General features: G+C 37.8%; 1 protein-coding gene across 1 annotated transcript in view; it reads left to right on the top strand.

Annotated features, from left to right (window-relative positions):
- MAP3K5 (mitogen-activated protein kinase kinase kinase 5) overlaps positions 1-14,984 on the top strand; it is a 98,796-nt gene that overhangs the window by 33,935 nt on the left and 49,877 nt on the right. The window contains exons 4-7 of the mRNA XM_036380260.2: positions 8,182-8,375; positions 8,580-8,748; positions 9,669-9,775; positions 12,209-12,379. Coding sequence (XP_036236153.1) covers positions 8,182-8,375; positions 8,580-8,748; positions 9,669-9,775; positions 12,209-12,379 — 641 coding nt within the window. The remainder of the gene's footprint in view (positions 1-8,181; positions 8,376-8,579; positions 8,749-9,668; positions 9,776-12,208; positions 12,380-14,984) is intronic.

Genomic DNA, 14,984 nt, shown 5'->3' with positions numbered 1-14,984 from the left:
AGAGAACAGTAAGGCCATTCTTGTAAATGAATGTATTACATTCTGTGTTTTTGTTCTGGTGGCCTAGGACCTAGGGAAAATGATGTGTGACTAATGTAATGTTCCTGGGAGGGTAGGGGGAAGAGCTCGCTTAGCAGGAAACCAGCAGGAGATGACTGGTAAAATAGAATAAAGGGGAGATGTAATCTTGTCCTGTTTTTAAATGACAGTCCCCAAAGCTCAAGGAGAGGTATGATAACTTGGCCTTCGTCTATTTCAGAAAGGATAGTTCTGTTTTTCATTTAAATTTGGATAGGCGACTGTGACACTGTCATTTATCACTTTTAGAAATGTTTCAGTGTATGCCAGAAAAAGAATGTGTTCCTTGAAAGTCTCAGATGTTTTCAAGCACACCCACATAACATCTTTTCTGAGAGGAAGTATTTTCCCTGGTATTAGAACAGGGAAGTCAGTGAAATGGTTTTAGCAGCTCCTTTGTCTCCCTTTTCCTCATTTTTTCAGCCAAATTACCTGGAAGTAGACTTTCCAAAATGTTGCTGCATGCCTAATTACTGAATATAATGCCTGCTTCATAAAAATTGTGTTTCTTCATAAATTATAAGATTCTTGGATAAATGGGTATGACAGAGGTTCTGATCTAGAGAAGCCGTGTCTCTGATGCCCACCCTTACCAAAATAGTCATGTGAGGTTACTGATATTAAAAAAAAAAAAAGAAATTCACATATGGATAAACGAGGAGTTCAGTCTTGCTGTTCTAGAACATGTTTTTTAATAGCATGCAAACATCAGCCATATCAGGACCATGGTATCCTTGGCACCAGGGGATTAAAAAGGTTGCAAAACAAGTCTGTGTGTATCTATATATATCTGCCTAATTGAAATGCCTTGTGTTTGCTTTTCCTAAACCTTGTTTCCCTAAAAATAAGTGGGATAACAAAAAAAAAAAATCTATTGCCAACTGTTTTGTTCTTCTGCTGGATTTTTATGCTTCCTAGTAATAGTCAATACAATGTTGCATAGCAAGGATAAGCTGCCTGGAGCCTGTCTGGGCAGAGCAGTACAAGATAACATTGGCTTATTTCCTGTTATATGTGGTTTTATAGCTATTTATTTGGACCTTTTTCAAATGTTCCAGTAATACCAAAACCATACATTTTTAAAGGGAGTGATACCTTAACAGGAGGTATCCTGTTACTTTGCTGGTTGAAAGCTTTAGTTTAGTTTTTGCTGTTATCTGATTTTTGAGGTCAATCAAGCAGCAGAGGCATTCTAGAAATTACTAGTGAAGAGTTTCAGTCATAAGATGTTGCTATAAAGGTTAGAGTTCATGACTGTACATTGCTAGTCTTAGCTAACCAGTTTTCATTTCATCATAATTTTCCATGGTGATTTGAATTCTACCACCTTTGGAGGAAAGTTGCAGGGCTATTCAATTTTTTTAAAAGTTTGACTACTTGCTGAATCTGAGTGTTTAATATGCATGTATTCTACATGTGGTTTGCAACCCACTGCGGTAAGTTACACCTTGACACAGTGCACACCTTTCAGTTCAGGCTGCTTGCTTGCACCAGGCTGGAGTAGTGGATATCTTTGGGGGCTGCCTGGGGTGTGAGGCTGCAGTACTGCTCCTGGTCTGGCCAGAAGGGCCCTTGGAGGCAATGGGAATTGTTCTCTTGGGCAGCTGACTTGCAGGCATTAGTGATTGAGCAACAGGGTTAGTGTTGTATGGCCGGGCACCCTTAGCAGTGCTTTGCTTTCTAACACTTGAAGGGATCAGATTGTAGTGATAGGACAAAGAGCAATAGCTTCAGGCTCAAAGAGGGAAGGTTTAGATTAAGTATTAGGAAGAAATTATGTACTGTGAGGGTGGTAAGGCCCTGGAACATGTTGCCCAGAGGAGCCATGGATACCCCATCCCTGGGAGTGTTCAGGGCCAGATTGGATGGGGCTCTGAGCCACCTGGTCTAGTGGAAGGTGTCCCTGGCCACAATACAGATATTGGAACTGGATTACCTTTAAGGTCCCTTCCAACCCAAACCATTCTATGGCTCTGTGATTGTAATTTTTACTGGTTTTCCAGAGTCTTTCCTAATTGCCTCTTGTTTAAGGTGGAGCTTGAGAGACAGTTTGGTGTAGCGCTCCTTTAATGTAAGTGGGAGAACTCGTCTGGTTCTGAGATCCCCAGTGCAAGAGAGACGTGGAGCTCCTGGAGCAAGTCCAGCACAGGGCAACAAAGATGTTGAAAGGACAGGAGCATCTCTTAGGAGGAAAGATTGAGGCAGCTGGGCTTGTTCAGCCTCCAGAAGAGACAGCTGAGAGGGGACCTCATCCATGTCTATAAGTATCTGAAGGGAAGGTATCAAGAAGATGGAGCTAGGCTCTTTTCAATGGAGCCAAGGACTAGAACAAGAGGCCAGACACTGGTGCACAGGAAATTCCACCTGACTATGAGGAAGAACTTCTTTACTGTGCAAGTGACCAAGCACTGGAAAAACTGGCCAGAGAAATTGTGGATTCTCCCTGACTGGAGATATTCCAGAACTGTCTGGACACAATCCTGTACCATGTGCTCTAGGATGACCCTGCTTGAGTGGGGAGGTTGAACTAGATGACCACTGTGGTGTCTTTCCAAGCTGACCCATTCTGTGACTCTGGATGAGGCATTCCAGAGGCATCTGCAAGCTCAGAATTATCATATAGCTGCTGTTAAAAGACTGTAGCATAGGGTATGTTTAACTGTTGATTTCATTCACCATGGAAATAGGGGTAAATATTTTTAATACTCTTCCTGCAGCCAACAGGAGATTTGTGGCCAGTTTTATTTTTGATATCCAAGTATGTAAAAATGCTATGTAGCCTTCAGTAAATATTTTGCTGGAAATGATAACTGTGGTATTAATTATTTATGATACAACATTACATCTTGCTTATTTTTAATTTTGTGAATTCTTGACTAATATATTTGACACATACTTTCCTAGGAAAAAGTTGGTAACTTTTTTCCTGTGTAAATATGATGAAAGGACCATATAGGCTGTAAGATGATTTTTAACAAGCATTTAGGATGTAGCATGGCTGCAATAGAATGATATTGCTGGGTATATAAAGAAAGAATATAGTCTCAAAAAAAAGAGGAGGTATTTGATAGTGTACGTCCAGTCTCAGTGCTTCAGTTCGTTTGAGGTGTGTGGCTAACTTAAGTTCCTTTTCAAATCAGTAGTAAGGCTATCATTCATGTGAGTGGGATTTAAAGTAAACCCAAACTGAGTCTGTATTCATTAAAACATCAGCACATGTTGATTTACTGTGTATTTGGGGGATGGAGGGAATAGATTTAATAACTTGGTTTATGATTTTGCCATCTGCTACACATAATAACATGTGCAGTCAGAGAGCTACCTTAAAAATTTCACCAGAAAAATTGAAATAAAAGCAGATATTTTTCAAAAGGATGAGTGGGAGAAATAGAAAAAAGTTCTTTTAATTAGAAGAGTGTCAGCAGGAAGAACAGTTCCTACTGTGAGAGATACTGGCAATTTTTATTACTTCAGCTGGTTTTTTTTCTTTTATTAAAGTTACATTGTATGCTGACCTGAAGCTTTGGCAAGTGGGTGGGATTCTGCTAGATTCTCCCATTCATGGCTAAAGTGTCATGGTTTTGTTTTGGGAATCTTTGTTTTCTTTGACACTTCTTGTCCTTGAAGGAAATTTTTCTCTGTTTGTGGATATTTGGCTGCTAAATCATCCCAACAGAGCAGTGTTAGTAAAGAACCTTTGGGTATTGAAAGAACTGTGCATCACTGACTCTCTACAATTTTTCAGTTTTCCCCCTCTTTGTGAAGAAAAAATAAAGATAGGAGAATTAATTGGCCAGAACTCAAATATTCCTTTGTCTAGTACCATGTATTTTTAATCTATGCAACTTTCAGAAAAAAAAAATCATTTATATTACATCAGATTTATTTTTTAGAGAGAGAATAGTGTTTATTTCATGATGTTCTTTCTAAGACATGGTCTCCCCTTTCAAGTCCAAAAAGCTGCCCTTTTCCCAAGTAGTTCTGTAGAAGAGGGGAATATTGAAAGAAGGGCTGGTTTATATTCTTATTGTGATCAATAAAATGTAAGTATGTGCTATTGATTTTTATTATCTCTTGAATACAAATAGGTGCTATATTAATTTCTTTCAGAAGCTGAGGAAGGATGTTGAACAAGAAAGAGGTGCTTAATGATCCAGTGACCACTAGGTCTAGCTAGAAGCCTTGTCTTAAATTCTGTAATTATAGAGCTATTAAAAATGATCTTACATCTCTAACTGAAATTACTCATGCTTTGGAATTGTTCAATTTGTCCTCAGTAAATGAGGAAGTAACATTAGAAAAATACAGAGCAATTAAAACATTTGCAAAAATTAATTACAGTATCTGTCACTTAGTTGTAAGCATTTATGTGTGTAGCTGGCTCCAGCCAGCACTTCTGCCTTCTGATTAGTCTGACTGACTTGATGAAATGGACTGGCATGGATAGTCTGTCAGAAAATGACCTGATGCTGCCAGGTACTGAGTGTGCTAGCCCAAGGCTTTGATATGTATGTTCATATCTCCCAGATAAAAGGAGCTCAGCTGATCTGAAAGCTTAGGCCAGGATTACCTGTCTGATGTCGTGAGTTCTTGTGCATTAGTCTGAACAACAGTAACTATCAAATTTTGTGGGATCAGAGTCAGGATGGAGCATTACAGGGCAAATATAATAGAATAAGTTAAATATATTTAAGCTTCCAAGTCTAGTAATATGCACTAAGTGAAAATGTAAAGCAAGTGTGAGCAGATGGGAAGTGTGTTTCAGAAAGATCACCTGATCCTTTCTGACTTAAGCTAGCATAGTTTATATTCTGACAGAAAAAAGATGAGAAAGAAGTATAAGTTGCTGAGACAGGTTGCATCACTGGATGAATGAGGAAAGAAGCAAGTCACACACTCTACTTTGGGGAAAATGGTTGAAAGTGGTCTGACATTTAGAATAGCTCCACAACTGCTTCCCCCACAGCTTGGTTCTCTTGGACTCCCACCCTAATCATAGCCCAAAGGCAGCTGGAGTTGGGCTCTTTGCAATGAGAATTTGTGGTGATGGCACAACATGTTTCTCCAGAGGGGGGGACTGTAGACTTTGTTATAAACAAGCAGTCTTGCCGTCACTGTTATCTTTCTTCAACCACCACCTTTAGTAAATAATATATAACTTTTGATTCTTTTTTTTTTTTCTTTTGATGCTAGAGCTACTGCATGTCTGCCTTTGTTAGTTTTAGCTGTTAAATATCTACCTACTCTACTCTTTAGCTAGGGAAGTGAAATTGAGGTCAGTATTTCTTGTGTTTCTTAGCTTTATTGCATGTGTGCTCTTTCTACTTTTTTTTTATTTTAAGTGCATTTCCTAAGGAAATGAAACTTAACAGCTTGTACTGGTTTTTCATCCTCCACTTTTGTTCTGTATCTGCCTGTTTGTCTGTCTGATGAATTTCAGCCAAATTTGAGAGGTTTCATAGATACAGAGCTCCCACAAAAGATACCTATCTAGGTTAAGAAGCAAAGTGATGCCCTGGCTGAGGGAAAGGCACTGTGTTTTCACACTACTTGCTACTGAATATCAGGGTGAGAGTCTAGCTTGAGACAATTCCCTGAGACCCCTGAGGGCCTTCTGAACAACTGTAAATGGATTAATTTTTTCCCTTTTCTTCCCACAATGTTTTCTCCTGTCTTTTAGTGTTAAGTTCTTTCCTGTCCATTGCTTCCAATGACTCTTGGGTCTGCATGTCTTCTATGCCAGGCTTTATATTATAACCAGCTTTTCTTTTCCCCCCTCAGCTAACAGGAGGAATGCATATAAACTAACTTTTGCTGGCTCTCTTGTTTCACTGAAATAGATATGTACTTCCTACAGAAGGTGTTCTCAGGATGAGTTTCTCAGAGCTCATGCTCATTAATGGATTCAGGCACTTATCATCTGCAGGAAGAGCAGTTTTCCTCCTGGTAGAATTAAAGATTGAGGCTCTGGTACTGTCTCTGTAGGTGGCACGACCATTTTACAAGGGTAAACCTTGGGTTCTCTGAATTTCAAAAGTTAAGAACATCCTTTTTCAGAGCTGATTTTTATTTAAGACCTCAGCATTGGAAACAGTGTGCCAGAGGTCTGAGAAGGTCTTCCTGCAAACAGTTTTGAATTTATTTTTAATGCACTGAATAAACATTAGGAAGTAAAATGCTCGTCTCCGGATATCTGTAGCTACTTCACCCTTTTTCTTGACTCTGACTTCTCAACCTTTTTCTCCTTTACCTAGAAAAGGAAAGGTGGATAACAGTCTGCCTATGTGTAATAGTGGCTCTTATGCCAGTGGCAATGTACCCGTCTCTGAAAATTGCTGAAACCAGTTCCAGTAAATTAATAATTTTCCCTCTGCCTTTGACTGTGGGGCTCATTAGATTTTAGCAGGGTAAAAAGTTCATCCATTCACTGTTGAAAGCACGTGATTGCCTTACATGCTAGGATATTCTTGAATAGAAGTATCCATTCACTTCTCCGCTGCACAGACAACCAGTTTGGGTTCTGGCATCCCACTCCTTAGTTACTTGTTAAAAAATTTGTCATACACTCCCCAGTTCTCAAGTTCCCTTTGGAATTGCTGCAGTCACACAGAGATAAATATTCCCTAGGTTGTCAGCAGCAGTAGTTCACAATGGTTGCAGAAAGAGGACTAAATTAACCCTTGTGCAAGGTACAGTACATAATAATCTCCAAACAACTTCTGTGTTAGTTGAATTCAATTGATCTCATGTAAATGCCTGCAGCAGTTATTTTTAGATTTTACAGAGTCTGTCAATGCCCCTCAGAAGTGCAGTGGGGTTGCCTTTATATTGAGGTCTTACAATTTCATAGTATGATGGATGTAATTAAAAAATAATTCCTGTACTTTTCATAGCCAGCCTCTGATTTGTACACAAATGTGTGTTTACTGTCATGTCTATACACATATGATTTGCAGACTTGACTACCTCAATCCTTCCATGTTTTAAAAATCTAATAATGCATGTTAAAATGCATGTTTTAAGCACACAGCTGGTATTGTGCATTCAAAAACTATTCAGTCACTGCCCTCTCAATTCATGGAGCTCAGCTAGGCAGGGAGTTTCTGAAGTGTCTGCATTGCAGTATTGACTTCTGGGAGAGTCAAAGCAGCTGAACAGAAACTAATTAACCTTGGAAGTAATTTAGGCATACTAAAAATGATGGGTCTCAAGAAGTGCTTCATTAAGGCTTTTGTTGTTGGGCTGCTGGGCACTTCAGTAATGGAGTCTGAGCTTTGAGAGGTGAATGAAGGAACTCTTCCTGATTTTGTTGGTATTCTGTCTCAGTTAAGACTCTTTAAAACACAACTGTTTGGCAACTTTCTCTGCACATAAATCTGTACTCACACACATATCACAGTCAGCAGTCATCTTGCCTCCCTCTTCCTTGGAAGGCACTTAATTTTTTTCCTTTCTTTGTTTTTTTTTTTTGCAAAGTATCTGTCATACATTGATATATAAAAATCAATGCAGTTTAGCAATGCTGAGGTGCTCTGTAAGTGATTTTTCTGAACTATGCATTACTTTAGGTCCCATTAAAAATATTTTCTACAGGAAATATTAGTAGGAAATTTATTTTGATTTTGAATGCAAAACTATTTGAATAATTTTGCAGTTCATATGAGGATTAATTTTCTCTATGGTTGTCCTGTTGTGAGGCAACTAGATTGTGTTACTGTTTCCAGTATCTGTGAGCCAAACTGTTCTGCTTTCTTCTGATCATGTCACCTTGAAAAGCAAGTACCTCAGCTTCTTTTCATTCCATCTGCCTCTTCAGAGTGTGGCCTGAGAATTATTTCACTATTGAGCCAATTACAATTTTAAGGTCAACTTGATACTTCTGGAAAGACTGATTTTACAGGAAGCAGATCAGAAATCTGAAAGAATACATTTCAGGTGTATATCATATTTGATGTGAAAACTGAGTTTATGCATCAAAACTTAGTCTTGCTGAAATAAGCAGCAGGTCTCCCTTTGACTTTAACAGGTGGTACATGCAATGGTTTCATACTTTGGCCTGCCAAGCCACAACTGCTCTAAATATTGCCCCTTGTTTCCCTGCAGATGTGCACTGGGAACTACATATTTGTTCCTTATATGATAACTCCACATAACAAGGTGTACTGCTGTGATAGCAGTTTCGTGAAGGGACTCACAGAGTTGATGCCACCTGGTTTTGAGTCTCTGCTTGGGCCTATATGCTTACCTCTGGTGGATCGATTTATTCAGCTCTTGAAGGTGGCACAGGCCAGTTCCAGGTGAGTTGTCTTCTTGTACACCTGTGTAAAATGCAAATATTCCAGCTGACAAGATAAATGTCAGCCTCTTTTGCCTTCTGCTCAGAAAAACTGATGTTTAATGGATTAGCTTGACCAAATCTCTGCATTGACGCTGTTCCATCTGTACATGTTCTGCACATACACTGTGAGAGAGCTGTGCTGATGTGAAGTTGTTCCCTGCAGCCAGTATTTCCGGGAATCCATTCTGAATGACATCAGAAAGGCCCGGACGCTTTACACGGGCAAAGAGCTCGCAGCAGAGCTGGCAAGGATTCGACAGCGAGTCGATAACGTCGAAGTCTTGTCTGCTGACATTGTCATAAACTTGCTGCTGTCCTACAGAGACATCCAGGTAGGAGTTCGCTACTAAGAATAGTAAATTAAATTACATTCTCACAGAAATTTTTGGTGCATTTGGTGCAGATTTTTTAATAAAATGTGTGGATAAAGCACACTAGTAAAAATTTTTTATGGTGTCTTCTCTGATGTTTTTATTTGGTTTTGTAGTTTCACTGTTTGCCTTTCCATAGCAGAAAAGGGTTTTATGGCAGTACCTAAAAAGTACATGATGTGTAATAACTCTTCTCCATCTCAGCACTGCTGTGTGATGAACAGCATGTAGTTAAAGGCTATGGTGGCATTCTGCAATTGATAGGCAAATGTATTCTTTTTCACCAAAGCTGATGACATTTCTTATGGAAACAGAAATAGTTCATATTTCAGGTTTTGGAATGATGCTGGTAATTGCCTGCTTTGTTATCCATAATTTCAACTGTCACTCCTTAAACATTATGAAGTGGTTTGAGTTTGATTTTTTATTTTTATTTGTTTTTTAAATATGTCAGTGAGTAAGCTACTTTAAAAACTCTGTTATTAAAGAATCTTGTTTTTTTGGCTTATGCCTACTTCAGAGATTTGAAATGCCTTAATTCAAATGCAGTTAGCTTTGTAATGTCTGCACAATATGAGCACTGAGATGCGTTCAGTTCCTAACTTTAATAATGAAACAGATGTATGAAAATTTCCACAGGACCATGTTGAAGCAGCACAGGAGACCAAATTGGCCTTCCCTGCTAAATACTGTGCATATTCCCATCTCTGATTAGTGCTAGGCCAATTACAGTTTGAGACGGAAGAAACTGAAATCCATAAAACTTACAATGGACTGAAAATATTTTGTATGAAACAATAGCTGCTTAGGTTGAAGAGGAGTTTATGGAGGCATACCTCAGTACAGCCCCTTAAAACTTTATTATTCCTTTCTTTTGGAAGGATTACGATTCCATTGTGAAATTGGTGAAAACTTTAGAAAAACTGCCCACTTTTGACTTGGCTTCCCACCACCATGTGAGGTTGCATTATGCATTTGCCCTAAACAGGTAAGAATCTACCCTTCCTTCTGCTATGGAACAGTAAATCAAAACTTCAAACTTTGTAAGGGGTGGGTAATACTGTCTGAAGTTCCCTAGTGGAATCTTTATACGCAATCTTAGGATTTTGACTGAAGCAGCTCTGGGGATTCTAAGCTTCTTTTTATCTCATACTGTTAAATTTCATTCTTTAGCATGTTTGATTTGTCTTTCCATAGGTTTGTATTATTTTTTGTATTATTTTCTACCTAAATTAGAAAAAACAAACACCTTACAATATTATCCTTCTGTAAAATACACTTTTGACATGGCTGTGTGAGTGACAGCGCTGCGTCATTTGTGCTGGCAAGGACATCATCTCATTCAAGTCTGAGTTCTGGTAATGTCAGGAGACGGAAGCAGACCTTTCATCAAATGTCCATAGGAAGATTTTATTGTATTATGATGATAAAATAATTTTCACATCCTCTGATAACATGGGCAAAATGTGATACATGGAGCAACATACACTGCTTCTATGGATTAAATAAAAAGCCAAGCCTAGATTTTCTTTCTAGGATACTGACATTTAGCCAAGTGACTAAGAAGGGTGTTTTTTCAGAGGAAATTACAGATGTTCTCTGCTCCATTGCTGTTATTGCAGTGAACATTTTGCTGTTGACTTTTAGAAGAGTAGACCAGGTATCAGCAGGTATTGAAATTGTCAAGTATAGCAAATGTTGATAGGTGGTTCTGCTTCTCACAGATTTGAATTTTGTAATTCAGCTTCATTGAGGAGGCTTAAAACTGCACATCATGTGAAAGTGATGTCAAAACATGTCACAAGGAATTGCTTGAAAAAATAAACCTGGTTTTGAAAGACAAAAAAAAGGCAAAAAAAACCCCAGACAAACAGCTGTCTGGCATTTTTTGTCTGAATAAAATGTCCAGATCCTTAATTTTGTCTTTATACCAGGTAAATGAAGGTATAAATATTGTGCCTTTTTTGTTTCCTTTGACATAAATATGTGAAGTTTTGCAGATTAAACAGTCCAGCCTATACCTGCCACTTCTACAGAGCCTTCACAAGGGTTTCGAGGTATTCCTTGGACATGTAATGTGTTGTTTAGACCTCAAGGTCACAGTTTTCTGAAACAAAATTGTCTTTGAAAACAGGACTAGTTCACTGAGGCACTAAAAACCTGGAAAACTGCAGCATAATCTTTTCAGGTATATCCTTATACTTCACTGGTTCTGTGACTCAAGATATTGCCTCCGAGAGTATCTGACAGAAGATTGACACACTACCTCCAAAGGAATCCAGATGAGATTTTCCTATTCCTCTCCTTTCCAGACTGACCATTAAACTAGAAGCCATGACAGCCATGAAAACAGTCATGCTTTGGTGTGCCAAGAAGGAATTACTTTGGCTAATTGTAGCTTTCTCCTTACTGAGACTGCAGAGGATATTTAGTGAGCTGAGGCAGGTCTGGAATACTCTGCACTTCTGAATCTTTGCTGCGAAAAAAATGTGTCTCTTGCTTCTAATCCAGGTCACTAGCACGGAAGGATGGAGCAGCTCAATTAGTCAGGATTAGTCTGACCTAAATCAAGAAATGTGAGGGCATTGATGATGGAAAAGTAAACAGAAATAAAAGTAGGGACCTCTGTCTCTGAAGACCAGCTAAGTGTAAATAATCCACATTGCAAAACATTATTTGCCCTACTGGTTTTGTTCTCATTAAATTCATTAATCTGGATTAGTGAGAGTCAATACAAGATGTGGAAAAGTTGAAAACGGAGTCATTTGATTGTTCAGTACACAAACATGTTAAAATTCTAAACTTTTGATACTGAATGATGTATGTACCAAAGCTATGACTCACCAGGAAGTGTCTAATGCTTGCAATTACGTGGTTTATTTGTCTGAAGTACTTCTTTTAATATTGCCTTTTTGGCTTTACTCCTAAACCTTCCCTATCATGGGAGTTCAATCTGGTTTGTGCTTTTTGGAAGTTTTGCTTCACAGTCAAAATGTATATAAAAAGTAAAATCACAAACACAAGATTGAATCTTTTTTTCCTTTAGAGCATGAATTACACTGGAAGAAAAACTAGACATGAAATCAAGGTTCGCATTTTTCTTTTTTATAAGGAAGTAACACGTGACCCTTCTAAGAATTTCCCTGGAGGTTCTTGATGCTGTTTTCAGTGCTTTGCTATAGCTGATGCTTCATGAGAGAGAGAAGTTATGTTTAGGGGCATTTATAAAGGTTTCCCATGACATAAAGAAAAGACAAAAAAAAAAAAGGAAGAAGGGGTAAGTGTGTGTATATAACATAGTACATTGTGTCTATCTATCATTTTACATGGATGAAGTCATATGCCAATTAAAAACAGTAATGAAAAATTATTTCTTGTTAACTTTGTTGGTTTTTTTAATCAAATTTATTATTTTCAACAGGAGAAATCTGCCTGGAGACAGACAGAAAGCTCTAGAAATTATGATTCCCCTTGTAGAGCAGGAAGACCAAGTAGCTTCAGATATGTACTGCCTGGTTGGTCGAATTTACAAGGACATGTTTTTGGAATCTGGGTTCATAGATATAGAAAGCAGGGACAAAGCAACTTTCTGGTGAGTACTATTTTCCTGGTCTATGTCCTTTTTTTAGCTTTGGAAAAATATTCCTCAAAAAAGAATATATTTGAATGGTTTTACTTTGCAAATATTTGGCATCCTTAGGGGATAGAATGCATCTTCTAAATTGCCTTGCTTATTTGTTGAGAATGAGAGATTTTTGTTGTTCACACATCTCATTCTGCAAAGCTCTTCAAGTGCCTCAGAGACCTGAAGTTTAGGTGTAAACTAAACTCATAATTTTTCCCAAATATGAAGTCTCCTGTTTACTATGTTATTCTTAGGAATCTGAGCCAGAGAGTAATCAGTCATGAATTGATTGGCATGTCTGGAATCTGACAGATTTTAGCTAGCAAGGCTTAGAGGTTTAACTCACAACCAGTATGGCTGTTCCAAACTTGCTGAAAAAAGTTTTATCACTGTACAGTGGTAAAAGTTTTATCATTGTCATATAGTACAGGCACATTGCAGTGGACTACAGTAGCATCAGTAGTCAAAAAACCACACAATAACTAGTCGATAATAGATGAATTCTTATCTGCATTTTAGAGACAAGAATCTTGTTTTTTTAATGCTTTTGAAATGCACTGTAAATCACTGTTACATGGAAGAGGTTAGAAAATGAAGGCATGGGATGTCATCCTAGACTTCTGTCAGGATGAGCTGCTTTTCTGCATTCAGATGAGGATACAGACAATCTGCATTTATGTGTCCTGCAGATCACATCTTAGCTCTGATCTTGTGATCATCAGCTGCTTGTTGAAGTAAATGCTTAAAATAGAAAGCTTTCTTCTTTCTTTGTCATTTATCACTTGTTTTCAGTAAACTTCAGCTTAGAGCTGTGTCTCATAAAAGATAAGATAAAATTGTTTACCAGTTATGGCCTCAGAATAGAAATTCAGTTTATAACTTCTGGTCAGTCTTTACAGCTTGGCAATTCTTACTGCACTTTTAAAAGATGTTGAAATAACAGGAATGCAACATATTATTTTCATTCCTCCTAGCATAATTTTGGATTTAAAAAAGTTTCATTTCCTGTAAAGTGCAAAGTCTGTAAAAAACTTTCAGGGGTTTTTTGTAAACACTGTATTTTGCTAATATCATAAATATAAAGATATGAAGAAAAGTGTAGTTTTGCATACAAATTTTAGGCATTATTACAGACTAATTAAATACAAATGACTCTTGCTATTGTACATCTTTCTTTCTCCTTGTTCATGGTGCCTTATGAACAGATAAACTTTGATATATCAAACATAATTGAACTAAGAATGATTATATGTATAACAGTGGTGAGTTCATGTAGCCATTTAAACACACTTTGAATAAATGCATCTTAGCAATCATGACAATCATGGATCTGATGACAGGAAGTGATTGCAGGCATTCCAGTCTAGGAAAGGACTCTGGCAATTGAGACCCAATGCAGAATGCTCTGTGCACCTCCTGCCACAGAACAAGGAGATCTCTGTTGAGTCAGGCTGGAATTTGGCCGGAAGCTCTACCGGATGGTCCAATTGCTTTTGGTTTATATTTTATACTGGATATTGATTTGAGTTTCTAGTGTTAGTCACACAGCAGGCCTGACATGCTGGAGGGTTGACTCATAACTTAGTGAAAAGCTCTTAGAAAGGAGCAGGTCCACTCTAGTGCTCCAGCAGGCCACAACAGGGCAAGGTGTGTGCAGGAGCAATGGCAGTGCTATGTTATGTTGAGATAAAGGTTATTATCTCAGTCTTAGAAAAATAAGGATGTAAGGGAAGCACACTGAATTGCATGAGATAAAGAGAATTTGGCAGCAGAACCAAAGCATTGGTTTTGCAACAACTGGTGATGCCAAGGTAATTTGTCTATTCCAATTTAAAAAAAACCAACAATGTGCTTTTCTGACAATTAGAAAATAGAATAAAAGACATTTTTCATATAAATATGAGAGAATGAATGAAAGAGTAATTATTAACTGTCACTTTCTTGTTTCACACCGACAGTGTGAATCAGACTTACCAAAGCTACCAAGTCTTTATTCATATCCTTTCACCGCTACCCCTCAATTCAGTGTCTGCACTGCAACATTTTCTCAAATGTCAACAACTGCAACATTTTTCCAAAAGTACAGTCTTTCTTATATTGGAACAAAAACACTAATTTCCATGGCTTTTTCTTCATCTTCTGTCAATCTTTCCTCTCTCCTTTTTGTATTGTATGAGAATTTAAGCATGGAAGATCTCTAGGGCAGAAAAGGTGGTCCAGTTCCCAACAGCGCTGTGTCTCCAAACAGATAATGCCAGCTCAAGAGCTTCCCTTAGATGTATATACTTAGAATCAATGAGAGCGTTGTCCTGTTTAGTTGGCAGATTTTTATGGGTTTTTTGGTTTGGTTTTTTTCTCCTTTGCTTAGTTTTTGTTTGTTTGGTTGATATGTTCTGTTTTTTGTTTTTAGGTTGGATGTTTTTTGTTGGTTAGGGTTTTTTAAATGAGCCAAAAACATTTTGTATGTACTTTCTTCCTCACTTTTTTGTAACTTGCAAAGAGAGAGAAAATTGCAGATGATGAAAGAAAAAGATCTAGTACTCTCTGATTCTCTTGCTTTTCTTTAGAGCAG

Source organism: Molothrus ater, chromosome 3 (assembly GCF_012460135.2).
Source record: "Molothrus ater isolate BHLD 08-10-18 breed brown headed cowbird chromosome 3, BPBGC_Mater_1.1, whole genome shotgun sequence".
Lineage (NCBI taxonomy): Eukaryota > Metazoa > Chordata > Aves > Passeriformes > Icteridae > Molothrus > Molothrus ater.
Note: the sequence above shows the minus strand (reverse complement) of the source record. Positions and strands in the feature narration are given on the sequence as shown.